Source organism: Fukomys damarensis, unplaced genomic scaffold (genome assembly GCF_012274545.1).
Source record: "Fukomys damarensis isolate Sample0158 unplaced genomic scaffold, DMR_v1.0_HiC HiC_scaffold_3, whole genome shotgun sequence".
Classification (NCBI taxonomy): domain Eukaryota; kingdom Metazoa; phylum Chordata; class Mammalia; order Rodentia; family Bathyergidae; genus Fukomys; species Fukomys damarensis.
The window spans coordinates 43,230,167-43,245,933 of record NW_022900915.1 but is presented as its reverse complement, the minus strand read 5'-3'; the positions used below and the strand labels follow the sequence as shown (position 1 = coordinate 43,245,933).

The following is a 15,767-nucleotide window of genomic DNA, read 5'->3' as shown; positions in this document are numbered from 1 at the left end:
TCCATGAGGTACTGGGCTTTTCTTAGTAGAGTTTTTATTACCATCTCTATTTCACTGCCTGTTATTGGTCTAGTCAAGGCTTTTATATTTTCTAGGCTCAATTTTGGTAATTTATGTGTCTCCATTTCTTCTAGTGTCTCCAGTTTATTGGAACATGAGTTCTTTAAATAGTTTCTTAAAATCCTCTGGATTTGGGTGGCATCCATTGTGATTTCACCTGTTTCTTTTTTCTTTCTTTCTTTTTTTTTTTTTCGAGTTGTCTATTGCTTTTTTGTTGCTGTTGGTACAATGCTTACCATACATAATGATCGCATTCATCATAAAGAATTTGTACATAATATATATTAATCTCCTTTTCCCATTCTCCTCCCTTCCCTTCAACCTTTTTTCCTCTCCCCCTTTGCAAAAGCTTTGTTTTCATTTTTTCCTTCCATTTCATTTTTAAATTCTTCTTTAACCCCCTTTACCTTCCTTCCCTTCCCTCCCTCGCTCTGGTTCCACTTCCCATTTGAACAAATTCTTACTTCTCAGGATCTATCTTCCACTTTGCTCCTTGGCTACCTTTTGGATTTCTCACATAAGAAAAACAATATGATATTTAACCTTGTGTGTCTGATTTATTTCACTTAAAATTATAGTATCAAGGTGCATCCATTTACCTAAAAGTGTCGCAAGTTTATTCTTCTTTACAGCAGAGTAGTACTCCACTGTATATTAAAAACACATTTTCTTTACGCATTCTTCCATTGATGGGTATATGGACTGTTTCCAAGATTCAGTTATTATAAATTGTGCTGCTGTAAACATGAATATGCATATATTACTGTGGTCTGATGCTTTTAACTCTTTTGAGAAGATAACTAGAAGGAGAATATCTGGGTTGACTTGAACTTCTAGTTTTAGTTTTTTGAGGAATCTCCACACTGATTTCCATAGTGGTTGCTTCAGTCTGCACTCTCACCAACAATGGAGAAGGGTTCCTTTACCCCACAGATTCTCCAGCATTTCTTCTTGATTGGTTTCTTGATAATGGCCATTTTTTCTGGAGTGAGGTGGAATCTCAGTGTTTTTTGTTTTGTTTTGTTTTTTTGTTTGTTTTTTTTTTTTTGTACCAGGGATCGAACTCAGGTCCTTGTGCTTGCAAGGCAGGCAGCGGAACCGCTGAGCTAAATCCCTGGCCCTCAGTGTTGTTTTAATTTGCATTTCCCAAATGACCAGTGATGTTGAACATTTTTTCATTTATTTATTTGCTGGTTTGTACTTCTTCATCTGAAAAGTGTCTATTCATTTCAGATGTCCATTTTTGGACTGGAAAAAAGATAGCTGGGAAAACTGGCTTTCCACATGCCAAAGATAAACCTAGATCCATATCTCTCACCATGCACTAAACTAAAATCGAAAAGGAACAAAAATCTAAATATTAAAACTGAAACACTTAATCTGAAGATTATATAAAACTCTTGGAGACATTGGTGTAGGCAAAGACTTTGTGAATAAAACTCCAATCACACAAGAAATATTACAAAGAATTAACATCTGGGATCAACTAATAATAAAAAGCTTTTGCCCAGCAAAAGAAACCACCAACAGAGTGAAGAGACAACCTACAGAATGGGAAAAAAAAATCACTGGGTACTCCTCAGACAAAGGACTAATATCTAGTATGTATTAAGAACTCCAAAAAAAAAAAATCAAACCTCCTAAATTTAAAGAACTTTTAAATTTTTAATTGCATTGGTATGAATTTTTGTTTTCCTTCTTTTGGTAGGAATTTTTTTTTATCCTTTTATAGAACTGATTCTGATTCATTGATTCTTCACATTATTTTAGACTGAATTTCATTAATTTCTGCTCTGATTTTATAATTTATTTCTTTCTGCTAGTTTTGGATTTGGATTGTTCTTGTCTTTCTAGGACCTTGAAACACATCAGTAGGCTATTTATCTTTGATGTCTCAATTCTTGAAATGAGTAGACAGTATTCACAGCTATAAACATCCCGGTTATAACTGCATTAATTATGTCCCATAGGTTCTAGTATGTTGTTCTTTCATTGTCGTTTGATTCTAGGAACTTTATTTCTTTTGTGATTTCTTCTGTTGCTTATTGATTATTCAACAATGTATTATTTAATCTTCATGTGTTTGCAAATTTTCTGTGGTTTCTTTTGCTATTGATTTCTAGTTTTATTTCACCGTGATCCAATAGTATACAGAGACTTATTTCAATTCTTTTAAATTTATTTAAGCATGCTTTATGACCTAGGATATGATCTGTTTTGGAAGAAGTTCTGTGTGATGCTGAGAAAAATGTATATTCTGTTGTTGCATGAAACACTCTAGATATTTGTTAATTCTGTTTGTTCAGTGGTTTGGTTTAACTCTGATTTTGTCATTGTTAATTTTTTTTTCTGCTTGACCTGTCTATTTGTGAGAGTGGAGTATTGAAGCCCCTTGCTGTGGTTTGTATTGGTGTCTGCAGTGTATTTGTATCTGTAGTGTATTAGTGCATCTGTCTTTTTGTGTCCAGTAGTTTTTGTTTTATGAAGTTAGGTGGACAAACTTTCAGTGCATATATATTTTAAATTGCTACCTCTTTCTATTGAATTGTTCCTTTTCCCAGTATGTCATGGCCATCTTTGTGGAGATGAGGCATTTTGAATGTGTTGTGTGTATGTCAGTTATATCTTGTTACAGCTGTGTGTGCTTAAATTAATAAGCTGTGTGTTTCCTGCAAAGTGCTCAGGGGTTTTCCTACCATGCTCTGCTGTAGCCTTTCATGGTCTGTTCTCCCTCTCCGTGATGTGCATCCTTCTCTCTGTCACGTATCTGAATAGCTAACACTGCCCAGTGTTTGTTCACGTTACTTTCTCAGTGAGGCAAAAATTGGCGATCCCACCCATGTGTGGCACTCCTTAGTCCCCTGTCTTCTTTCTTTTAACCATAGCACATATTGCCTCTTAATATTCGATGCGGTATACTCACTTACTGCATTCCTGTTTCCTGTAGCATCCTTGCCCCAGCTCAGCTGGAACATAACCTCCACGTATCCATTGTTTTGTTCACTAATGCATCACAAAGGCTTAAAACAATGCCTGGCATACATAGTGCCAAATTATACAGATACCTCTTTCTAAAATTAACTTCTTATCTCATTACCCCAGGGAGAATCTTGATGTGGTGAGCTACTAGTTTTTCTGTCTTGAATTAAAACAGTTATTTTTCACTTTGACTCAGTAATTCCATTCTAGGGAATTTATCAAAAGAAAATAATCGAAAAGAAGAGAAATGGCTACAACTTACTTTGTGTCTATGTTGAGCCAGGTACTATTTCAAAGCTGATAATAATTTAAATGACCAGCAGCAGAGGAATACATAAGTATATTATAGTGCACTATTTTAGTATACTCACACATAGCCAGTAGATCATAATGCTGACCTTTTAGCAATGTAGGAAATAGTTATATCATAGTACTGCAGGGGGAAAAGTATACTTCCATCTTCCAGTCTTTAGTGACCATTTATGGTATGCCAGACCCTCGTCCAGGTGGTGGGGAACAAGGTCTATTTCCAGGGAACTTGCCTACTAATTAGGAAAGACAGGGAATGATGAATGAACGAGAAAGTACAATAATTTCCTAGAGAGATGGTTGCTATGAAAAAATCCCAACAGGACAAAGGAGTGACTGGTTTGAGAGGGTGTGTGGGTGGGTTGTTTTCAGCACCCTAAGGGCTGATCATAGGGAAGGGTGGGGGAGACAGCTCACTCATCAGGGCCATGAGGCCTGAGTGTTTGGACTTCAGAGGTGGAAGGAGGGGGACCAGAGAACCATGCTCAGCAAGGAAGTTACATCATGTTGTGTTTGAAACCAGCAGGGACAGCAATCAAGCCCTGAAGCCCAGAGGACCAAGGCAGGCTCTTTTGGGGGGCTTGGACTTGAACGCCTGTATAAGAGCGATGGAACAGACAGCACAGATTCCAGAGAAATTTGCAATATAATAACAGGCCATATTTTTCATGATGAGACATGAGGCTGAGAAAGAGCAAGCAAGGCAGTGTGATTCCTAGGTTTCTGGTTTTGCAGCACTGTAAGAAAGAAAAGGTGCACTGATGTTTTCGTGTGTGTGTGTGTGTGTGTGTGTGTGTGTTTTAATTTAAAAATATAGCCAGGTGTGACAGCAAACACCTGTAATCCCTGCACTTGGGAGGCTGAGGCAGGAAGATGACCGAGAGTTTGAAGCCAGCCTGTGCTACACAGGGAGTTCAAGGCCGGTATGAACTATACAGCAAAATCTTGTCTCAAAAAAGAAAGTTTTCCTAACTGTAAGTTTTTGAGGTGCTGGGGATTGAACCCAGGGTCTTGTGTGTGCTAAACATATGCTTTACCACTGAGTTGTACGCCAAAACACCATACAAATTTAAAAGCAAAGGGACATTTTGCCAGGCAGGTGCGGTGCTGCTGAGCTACATCCCTGGCCCAGGAGTTCACTTTTCTAGGTGTGATATGTCTGAAAATTTATGGTATATAGTCTCAATTCTGTATCCCACCTGATGAAAACACTACAGTTGTTCTGGGGGCCTCCCACACTGCTGCTGGGCTACTGCTCCTACCGTGTGGTATGCATGCACCCAGGAGAGGAGGCACAGTGACTTCTGACCATACCCTCCAAGCTCACGTCACTGACTGAGATTCTAAGGAGCAGAATCAAAGCATCACCAAATACCAGACATTAAACCATCCATCTCCTCCAGGTCTGAAGAGCTTTGTCTTAGAGGAGGTAATGTGGAGGAAAATATTCTTTAATTTCCTATTTTTTCCATAAATATTTCTGTTCTTTTTCGGGGGGTGAATCTAATTGGGTCCTTGTGCTTTCAAGAAAGGCAGTGGAGCCACTGAGCCAAATCCCCGGCCCCTCCAGAGATGTTGTATGAAGCGTCTGCAGCCTCTGCCCCCAGGAACGTAGAAATAGCGGAAGAACACGGGTGCTGACTACATAATTTGAGGGGATTTGTATTTCCCAACACCTCGGTTGCCTAATTTATAAAATTAGCAGTTACATCAGTCCTGACCTTTTATCTCTTCACTACTTGATCTCTTCTGACTTGGACTGTAAAACCTCTTTTAAAAGCATGTCAGCCTTTTGCAATCGTTTACTGTTCGACATGAGGTATTTAAGACCATATTAGCCCCTCTGACTCTAACACACACCTGTGCAGTCACACACACTCACATGTGAACATGAGCATCTTGAAGATACACGGCTCTTAAGAGCAGAGTTCGGCCCTACTCTGCAAATGTGCTCAGAAAACAGTGTAACACCACACTGAAGGCAGCTTGTTTTCAACTTGTACCAAAACATGACATTCAAATGTTAATTGGATGAATAAATCTTGTTCATTTTACAGACATGGAAATGTCAATGGAATAAAACTATTTATCACAAGATAATGGTCTCCTGCCGCCAGATAAATGCCAAGATGAAGATACTTATTGGAAATGTATCAAAATATTCTATTGCTATTTATTGAAAATAAAGGTTGAGGAAAAGTTCAACTTTCCAGGGCAAACATGAGAAATGTCCTGCTTATGCGATTAGTACATTACAGTATCAAAGACAACGTGCATGGTGTGGAAACAGGAACATTCTCAGAAACAACAGTCCAGAAATGAATCTTTTAGCCCTGAGCATTACTGCAATACTGGAGCAGGCTGGAAGGAGATGCCTGATATTTGCTGAGCTCTTACTTACTGCCTGACAGTCCTCGGGTGCCTTTGCTAATGCAAGCTCATGAGAACAAATTTCAAAAGGATTATCCTCATTTTACAGGTAAAGCTGAAAGCAAAAACTTTCAGGCACACAGAAAGTAATTGGCAACTTCAGTATTTAAACTGATCCTCGACTATAAACCTAGAGATTTACCCTCACACCCTGTACATTATATTCTGTAAGTCTGAAGACTGCAGTGGTCTTTAGTTGCTTGGAATTTTTGGGTCGATAATTCTCCTAAGTTTTGTTGCACTTGACGGCCAAATGCATGTTAGAATCCAGTGGCTTAGTATGTGGTGTATTACTCTTTTTAAGGAAAACTGGCATTTGTCTATGGAAAACAGCACACCTGAAGGCCTTGAGGATGTGATCGCTCTCAGGGAGCCAAATAGCACTAAGTTCGATCATTTAGACACCTTTCTAGTGATGTGCTTAGAAAGTCTAGGTAACTACTTTGTTCTGCTTCCTTTTTTTAAATAGATACCTATGTTTTCCTTAAGTTTAACTGCCATAGTAGTAGTCTTCTTAAACTACATTATTTGATGATTACTAAATGTAGATCATTGATTAAAATTGCCCAAGCAGTAAAGAGTTACTGCTCACTAAAGCTTCTATGACCTCTTTGAGACAGCCGGTTCATGTGTCCCTCTGTCCAGCAGCTCCTGGCTGGTGCTGATGTCTCCCTCCTTTGCATGGCAGGGAACCATCTGGTCTTCTGGCTGTGACTGCTGTCTGCCTACTGGTTTTAGGACTCATGTACCTGTCAGAGTTTCCCTGTTAGATGGTCAGTCCGTGACTAGAAGAAATTATTCCTTTTCCTTCTCTGTCTTCTCCACAGCACCGCGTGGAGTGATGTGAACCTTACAGATTCTCAGTGGGGCAGTGAGAGAAGCACGGGGTGGTCTCTGCTTCAAGGGACAGAGAGCTTTAATGCCTCAGAGACATCCACAGGGACCCTTGTCAAAGGGGATCCATTTACCTGGTCCTATGCCAATGCTCGAATCTCTCTAAAACACTTTTGGCTTTTATTTATTTTGTATAACTCCTGGGGGCAAGGAATGGGTAGATGATTTAACTGCTAGGTGGATGCAAAGGAGAAAAGTTTAAATGTTTAATGTTCTCTCAAGAAAAAAAAATAGACATTCTCACAGCATTCTTGTGATACCTAAGAAATGTGTGAACGAGTAAACATTTTGAGACCCATATCCTCTGCCGGTTCTTGAGGCTGCTGGGTCCTGGTTCACTAACTCCGTTTTTTATGCGCGTTCACAGATGGAAGACCACTGACCCTGCAGGACATCTGGAGTGGAGTCCATGAGTGCTACAGGACTCGGCTGCTTCAGGGGCCGTGGGACACGATCACCCAACAGGTGAGAGCATTCGCGCCTACTGCGCGACCTTCCCTCCACCCACACGCAGCCTTGCCACAGCATCCCTGTTGCAAGCTTTCCTAACACTCAGTAATTTTCCTTCATGGCACTTAGCACAGTTTGAATGATATATGTGGATTTAAAAAAAAAAAACAAAACTCAGTGTCTGTCTTGTCCATTATTTTGTGAGCCCTTCGAGGGCAACCCGTCTGGTTTTCCCTTTAACTTTTCTCCATGCGCCAACAGCAGCCCCAGCGCGGTGTTCGGCGGATCTGTGTTCTGTAAGCGAAAGCTGGAGCCCCGCTGGCACACGCACGAAGGCACAGTGGCTTCGGCTTGTGTTGTCTGTGATGTTGCACTCATGGAAACATCGACCTTTGGGTTGCTAAAGGAGATAGAAAGAGTAGATTTGCAAAGCAGAGATGATAGACTTGTCAGTCATATAAGTCAGTGCTGCATTGCCAAAATGAACAGTTAACTAGTGTAGAATTTAAAAAAAAATATTTATTACCTTGCAACCAATCACATGTTCTTCTTAAAAGTAATTTTTACTTAAATCAAGCCTCTGTCAAGCTTATTTTTCCAAGCCTCTGTCAAGCTTAATGCGAGCTTCCTCTAAGACTGACGTTATTAGCCTTTGGAATTGTCATGCCCTCTGTGTATTTGATCATAGTAGCGGCAGTTTGCTCCCAGGCAACAGGAGGACCCTTCCCTTCTCATAAGTCCTTTCTCCACCGTGACTGCGAGGGACCGTTTTCTAGGTGGTACCTGAAGACGGAGCTGGTGCTAAGCGTCTTTACACTGCCCCTCCCCTTGCCACCCTGCTGGACTAAGCCCATGACTGACCCGGAATAGCCTCTGACCCCTGCATTTCTGCTCTTTTCCTGCTGGCCTCTGAGCTCTGTCCCGACTTCTTTCTCCTGCGGTCTCTCACCGTCCAAAGACCTCTCCTGCCGCAGCAGTGTGGCCGCCTCCTCTCCCTCCCTGCCCTTCCCAGTCCATCCACAGCACAGCTCCCCTCCACACAGCTCCTGCTCAGCACGGCTGCTCTGGCATCTTGGGCAGCTTGTTTTTGGAATTCTTTCCAGGGTTCATGCCGTCCCTCTGTGTTCTGTCTGTGTATTTCCCACCTCTCTCTCATACTCTCCTTTCTCTGAAACTACCAAACATTACGAAAACAGCTCTCTCTGGAACTCTGGCTTGGTAGTCCAGGTGTAGACCGGAGTCCACGGGCCCAGACAGTGATGGGTTGTAGGAGTTGTGGAAGATGGCAGAGGAGGGAAAGGGGTGATTCAAAGCACATAACTTCAGCCTTAGCACCTTTCTCTCAGTTCCTCCTCGGTGCTTGTCCCCATGCTTCTCTGCCTTTGCTTCCTTCTCGCTGGTGGCTGTTTCTGGCCTCTTCACTGCCGGCCTGCAGTTCCGTTCCTGTTGGCCTGTGTGGTTTTAGCTTCCCTGTGCTCTGCCTCAGGACGTAGGAACAAGATTTTGACTTCAGCTGTAGTTTAGTTTCCTGATCTGATGTCGTGAATAGATTTCTTCCCACCAGTGACTCATACGCCTTTAAACCGAACGCGTGAACCAGTGTGTCTGTTGATTGCTTCTACTAGAGTTGACTAATGCATTTCAGTTCATAGGCATGGAGTGGGCCATTTTCTCCTCCTTACCATGGAGTTGTGCTGGCACAGATCACATCCTGTCACAATGAGTATTACCTGTCCTAACGGCAAAGCAGAGACTCACGCAACAGGAGCGATGTTTGATTCAACCAAACCACTTCACTATTAGATGCAGACGGTCCTTTGCAATGTGTCCTAGTGGAATCTGATCTGGAAACGGGGTCTTACTTCTCATGATGAACTCTGATTGAAGCGTTCGGGTCATGCAGCACAGTGTGTGTTCCGGCCTCACAGACCAAGCAGGCGGAACCCACCACGGCCGCACTGTGTGGCAGGAGGAAGTCATCACGTACACGTCCTTTGAGTCCTTGGTTTTGAACCTCGTGGGTTTATGAGTTGGTGTCTGCCTCTTGTCCTTTGCATCCTGTCTTCGGGAGAATGGTTTTCATTCTTGTAAAAGATCATGTGGAGTAAACATGGCATCTTTAGGAGGATGAGGGCAGGTGTCGCACAGCCCTGGGGGAGAAGCCCCTGACAGGACATCAGTGGTGCACAGAGCAGGCACCATTTGCAGGGCTTTGCCGCAGAAACATTAGTTTACAGACTGAACACGATGACAACATCCTGTCCTCCGGCATGGCTTAGACACAGAAGCAGCCTTTGCATAATAAGGAATGCGTCTCCCCTCCTTCCAAGGCCTGGCTGTGCTCGTGTCATTTGTTGCTCGGCATCTCTGGTGATGACGCTTGTGTCTGCACAGCATTCTTCTCCACGAGGAGGTCCCGTTCTCTTCAGAGGACGAGGCGCTGCGCATCTCATGCCCTTGGTGATGGTAATTACCCAGCTTGGGGAGACCTGGCATCCCAACCCGGAGCCCAGGGCGGGACTTCCAGAAGGAGGTGAGGAGCGCGGAGAGGTGCCGGCTCCATGCTCCGACCCTGCCACAGAATTACGGGTGCGGGTGCTCAGTTTTGCCTGAAGATGCATGTGCTTGTGTGTGGGATGTGGTGGTCGCTTAAGTAATTTTTTTCTTTTTAAAAAGGTTATTTTGAAAAATTTTAAAGATACAAAAGTAGATATTACAGAATACACTTATTGGCATGTGGCCTTATTTCTTTAGTCATTTATTTGGCTCCTGGGCTTTGAACCCAAGTCCCGAGCATGCCAAGCACTCTCTGCACTGAGTTGTGACCCAAGCCCCAGATGGTTTCATTCTTTGAAGCAAATCCTAGACATCACTTTACCTCATTCATAAATATTTAAGTAAAGTAAGGGACTGACATGCATTCTCAGAGCAGTTTTACTTAGAATAGTCCCACATGGAAACAACATAGGTGTCTGTCAGTGGGTGGCTGTTTAAACACTGATGCACTCTTACTGTGGAATACTACTCAGCTGTCAAAAGGAACCAACCACTGATGCGCTCGGCAGTGTGGATGGACTTCCAGAAATTTTTGCTGACTACGAAGTGACAACCCCAAGAGGGTGCGTAGTGTGGGGCTCCATTTCCGTAAGGTTTCCAAATGACAGCATTGGACTGGGTGCTAGGGAAGGGTGTGGCTGGCAGAGGAAAGGTGGGGAAGTTGGACACCTCTGTATCCGCGCTGCATCTGTGGGTGGCCTGGCTGTGACAAGGTCCTCTAGTTTCACAGCAGGAGATCATTTGTCCCGTAGTTACAGCTGGGGGAGCTGGGGAGAGCTCTGCATCATTTCTTTCAGCTGAACATAAATCTACAATTACCTAAAAAACCAAGTTTTCATTTATAGAGATGTAAGGACTCCTAAAGTGTAAGTGTAACTCTATCCTAAGAACTAAAAATCCTAATAATTTCTTAATATCAAGTAAGCAATTGCTGTTTAAATTTCCTCAGTTCACGTTGTCTTTAGAATTTATCTGAATTGGGATACAAATAAGGTCGATGCATTAAAACCATGAACACTTTGTGTGACTTTTTGAATCAGTGCAGATTCTCGTTCCTCCCTCTCTTTTTTTCCTATCATTTTTGGTGAAGATGCAGTTTTCTGTCCCGCAGCGTTTTGCGACCTGGGTTTTCTGTCGTGTGTCTGTGACGTCATTCGGTGTGTTCTTCCCTGCAGGCTTTCTAGCCCTTGGTCACATTCCGGTTTGATTTTTTGGGTGTTTCTCCCGGAAGGAAGCATGCGATGTTGGTCATTGCTCTGTTTTTGGTGTTAGCAGCCATTGAGAATTACGGCCTGCGCCCGCAGTGTGATTCAGATATGCCAAGTGGTGACGTCTTCATTGTACCAGTCGGGTCCTGTGTGTGGTGACCACATTTGTCCCCAGCCCAGCTGCCTGCAAAGCACACCGCAGGAGCTGCTGCGTTCCCCCGCTGTTCTCAGCTTTCTGGGTGATGAATCCATTTTCTGTCGGCCTCCAGAGGTGACAGGAGTCTGTTTAATGAGTATTTATGAACTCATGGACATAAATATTTTATGAATTTCAGTTCCTTGTAGCGATTGTCTTGATGGTCTTTCTTTTTAGTGCTTTTTGGCAATACACAGTGCTTCCAGTCCTTGTGTGGAGCTGCTGCTCATACACAGCATGTCTCTACTCCTTTCTCCCCTTGCCCTCCCCTCTCTCCTCCCTCTTTCAATCTGTTTGTTTGTTCTTTGTTTTGAGACAGGGTTTCACTTTGTAGCCCAGGCTGGCCTCGAACTCTCATCGATCCTCCCGCCTCAGCCTCCTGGGTGCTGGGACTCCAGGCCTGCGCCACGACGGCCGGCTCAAGAAGATGGGGATGCTTTTTCTTTTTACTGGGAATTGAACTCAGAACCTTGCATTTTCTGCTGATCTACATCCCCAGCCCCTTCTTTCCAACTCTCGATCCCCTTCCCATATGAGAAATATCTACTGCCCTCCTCCCTATTATCTTTTATTTTGCTCTACTTCAGCTTTTCTCATGTGAGAGAATCCTTGTGATATTTAAGCTGTGTGTCTGATTTATTTCCCTTAACATTATGGTCTCAGGGTGTGTCCATTTTCCTACAAAGGACTACGTTTGTCCTTGTTTATGGCGGAGTAGTACTTCATAGTGTGTGAACACCCCGTTTTCTTTATCTGTTCATCTGTTGACAGGCACATAGGCTGCTTTCTGGATTTAGCTATTGTGAGTTGCGCTGCTATAAACATGGGTGTACATAGATCACTGTATCTTTGACCAGCAAAAATCTCTGTTAAATTAGCTCCCAGGTCGTTTTAACAGAAAGCCTGTGTCTTTGACGGCTCCCTTCTCTCTGGAATGACAGGCTGTTGCACACTGCTGTGGTCTGATTGCTGTCTGGGCCTGGATTGGCCATTTTCCAAGGAGAATCATGGACCAGACATGTCGTCCCTACTCTCACAAACCCAGGCCATGACAGAGTCTTCCGTGTTGGTGTTGCGCTGCTTTACTTGCGTGTGTGCACACGCATGGCTCGTGTATATGTGCACACGCAATACCCGCCGGGCGATGGCCTCTCCACAGCCGCCTTCTCCTCAAGGCCCTTCTTCGCCTCTCTGCCATGAGCCGAGGAAGCAGCCCACCATTTACGTCCTTCCCGACGTGTGCGTTCTTCCCAGGGCCTGACGTGTGCTTTGACCTGGGAACCGAGACTTGGAGGTGCTTTGCTGACCGAGGATGCCTGAGAAGAAACTCCAGGTCCCTTGCCCTCCTCTGCTGGCACCTGCGGCCTCCCTGCAGGAAGAAGGTTAAATATCTGTAGAGTGGGGTGGGAGGAGCCTGTGTAGTGCTCGGTGCTCGCTTTGCTATCTAAGATCCCTGATTTCACTGGAGACTCTGCATGCCTAAAACATGCAAAAATATGGTAATTAATTTCAACAGTTTCATTTTCTTTCCATGACAAATTTTTTTAAAAAATCACAGCACACACAAAACAACAACGAAAAGCACAAAACTCTTGAGGCACCTTTTGGTGAATAGATTGCTTTTGACTCAATGATGCAGGAAGTCACTGGTTAAGGATTCTTCAATAATGAAGCTTAATACGTTGCCCGGTGATTTATAATGATGGCTGATAAACTGATGATTTAATTGTGCTTCCTCTAGTAATAATCTTAAGTGCCTGAGTGAAGTTCCCAGTGATTGGCTTTCTTCTGAACTCAGTCTCCCTGGAGTCTTCACAACATCCCCGTCTCTTACACAACATCCGATAACTGACTTTTAACTGTTCCTATTTTAAATAATACAAATCAATTAAAACACACAGCTGTTTAACAGAACTTGGCAGTGCTGGCATCGGTCTCCATGGGTATTTCCTGATGGCTCCTAATGACATCAATTTAGAGCACCTGGTAGGATCTGCGTGCGCTGGAAGTGGGTTAATTCTTAAATGACAATTAAGCAGCCTTTATGGATTTCTGCTGCTCCTTCAGGTCGCTGCCACCTCCAGGGCTGGCTTCTTTCATGGCGAAATTTTACTTAAATGGCGGCGCAGACATCCTCTGATTGTTTTGTCTGTAGTTTGCTGCTAATCTGTTGAATCTGAATTTCTAGATCTTGGTTCTAGGCATTAGGAAGTCACCTCAAGGGGCAGCTTATGGCGGCCCAGTAAGAGGTCTGCCTTGCAGACTTTCTGTGGAAACCTTAGGACATTTCACCTGTTCCCAGTGATCCTGCCACACTTTCCTGCCTCCGGAGGGTGAAATGTGCTCCCACCCGGGCGTCCTTGCTTCTTTTGATCTTAGGGTAATAACGGCAGTGCTGTGTTTCTCTGTCTCTGCTAGTAATTACTTTTAGATGTCGATCTGTGTATGCACCATGATCGTGAATACTGCCCACTGCCGGGGTAGTTCGCTCTCTGTTCATTCTTGTATCAGCACACTTCCTACTCCACCTCACTGTTCTTCTTTGGGAACAAATACATTTTCGTGGATTTCATTTGTACCGCAGACTTTCCTTAGACTAACGAGTATATGAAACTTCCTTGTTATCTTTAGCTGAGCAGTTTTTCTTAAAATATTCTTGTGGCCCTGACATCCTGGAGCATCCATGGGAAGTCTTAACTGCATACTAAACACCATAAAGCATCGATGTGACATATTTTCTTATCCAACTTCTCTTCAAAGTTTCTGACCACAAAACGCTAAGTATTCAAATCAGTCTAAATAAAAAGGGAGACTTATTATTTGACTATTGTTAAAATGATTTCTGAACTTTTTTGTTTTGTCCCATTTAGATGAGTATTTGAGATATACAATTAAGAGGATATGCTTCTCATAAATAGCCAGGATATACTGTCGTATTTGAGTTTTACTTCTCTATGTTGACATTTTATTTCACCAGACAGTAAGAACAAGAGACGGATTAGTGTTCTTTGTTGTGTGTGTATCTGGTTGATCAGAATATTGCTGACCTTTTCCCCACCAGAGTTACACTGTTGGCTCAGCACATGCCTCGAATGTACACAGGGTCCTTACTTAAAGAATTGCATAGTGTTTCATTGATCCTTACAGTTTCTATGCCTAGGAATGGAGTGGCTTATAAATATAAAAATAAAATACCATTTAAAATACTTAATAATTCATTTTAATATTACTCATCCTAGCACTTTCCATTTGGATAATTACCTACCATCAATTTTTAATTTTTAATAAACATGTTAGTTCTTAAACTTCAAGTCTGAGGGATATTCATATTCTTGTTCCCAGTTTCTAAGACAGAGGTTGTGGGTCAGGCAGGCAGAGAGGGTGGGGAGAGGGAAATCCCTGCAGGTTCTGCACTGGGGGCGTCTCGGGTCCCCAGCAAGGAGGGTGTGCTGTGCTTCCTAGGAAAGATGTCATTCGCTTTATCTTGCTTTTGGTAGAATTGTTGCTGTACACATATGATATAACCTGCATTTATTTAACATGTAATTCATTTCCACTTCCTTTTCACTGATTATTTCCCAGGCCAGCTACCACATTCCCTGCAGTACATCTGCTGTCTATATAATTAAAGCATTAGCTGTTTAGAAACATAATACCGAGTATATCAAGTGTGTGTGCAAGTCAAGGGTGTGTGTGACTACTTTATTGTATGCTTCTGTTATTTTTTTCAGTATATTAGCTCAGTCTGTTTTCTTCAGTCTAATCTGAATTGCAAAAGTATTTCCAGTGATAAACACCAAATATAATAATGCACACATGTACTATAATCATCAAAGCAAGTGAATAAGAACAAAGTGGTGGAGGGGGAGAGACTGTTTTAACAGAAAACTCAGGCTCCGGGAAGTTCCTGAGCTTTCTCAGAAGAGCAAAAAACCAAGTAAGTTGCTTTATCGTGTTACAGAAGGAAGTGGACAAGTTTATTAGAAGAGACAAACTTTTTCTGCTACGTAGATCAGCTTAGAACATGAAAAAATGGTCCCCTTAGTGGATACCCCTTGGCCGGACCCTAGATGGCTGGCGGGGTGAGGTTTGGTGTGGGGAAGCCTGGGCCTCCTGCAGGCACAGGTTAGACCACTGAGGTCGCACCGGCAGGCAGGGTCTTTTTCAGTGCAGCCTGCGGGTGTGATTTGAGAGTTTTGAAATAGTTTTTGACTTGATTGCCTTCGGCTGGGTGTCTGCTCCAGCTACCGTTTGTGGCATCACTGCCTGCCCTCGGGCCTCATATTCTGTGTCACTCACTTTGCCCATGTGTTTCCAAAAGGCAGTTCTTGTGTTGATGCTGGATAGAAACAGCTTTAGAGATAGTGCATCCGTCTGAGCACAGGAATCTCACATGGTTCTCGAATTGTCCTCAAATAAAAGTGGCATTGTTTGGTGTGAAAAATCTTATAGCCATTATTCTTCTCTAATCAAAAAGAGTAACACATACCAAAAAGTTTTAATAGAATACGAAATACCATAAAGAAGAAAGTGAAATTACCCATAACCCCAATCCTTAAGTTACTGTTAAATTTTAGTGTATTGGGGCCGGGGATTTAGCTCAGCGGTTCAGTGGCCTGCCTTGCAAGTGCAAGGACCCGAGTTCAATCTCTGGTACCAAAAAAAAAAAAAAAAAAAAAAAAAAA

General features: G+C 42.9%; 1 protein-coding gene and 1 long non-coding RNA gene across 4 annotated transcripts in view; one reads left to right on the top strand and one right to left on the bottom strand.

Moving 5' to 3' along the window:
• Positions 1-15,767, top strand: part of Atg10 (autophagy related 10) — a 227,104-nt gene that overhangs the window by 162,150 nt on the left and 49,187 nt on the right. For all 3 annotated transcript variants that reach the window (XM_010642752.3, XM_010642745.2, XM_033767871.1), the window contains one exon: positions 7,040-7,137. In XM_010642752.3, coding sequence (XP_010641054.1) covers positions 7,040-7,137 — 98 coding nt within the window. The remainder of the gene's footprint in view (positions 1-7,039; positions 7,138-15,767) is intronic.
• The window catches only part of LOC104875270, a 14,434-nt gene continuing 5,975 nt past the window's right edge, over positions 7,309-15,767 (bottom strand). The window contains exon 3 of the long non-coding RNA XR_784014.2: positions 7,309-7,522. This is a non-coding gene — a long non-coding RNA (uncharacterized LOC104875270). The remainder of the gene's footprint in view (positions 7,523-15,767) is intronic.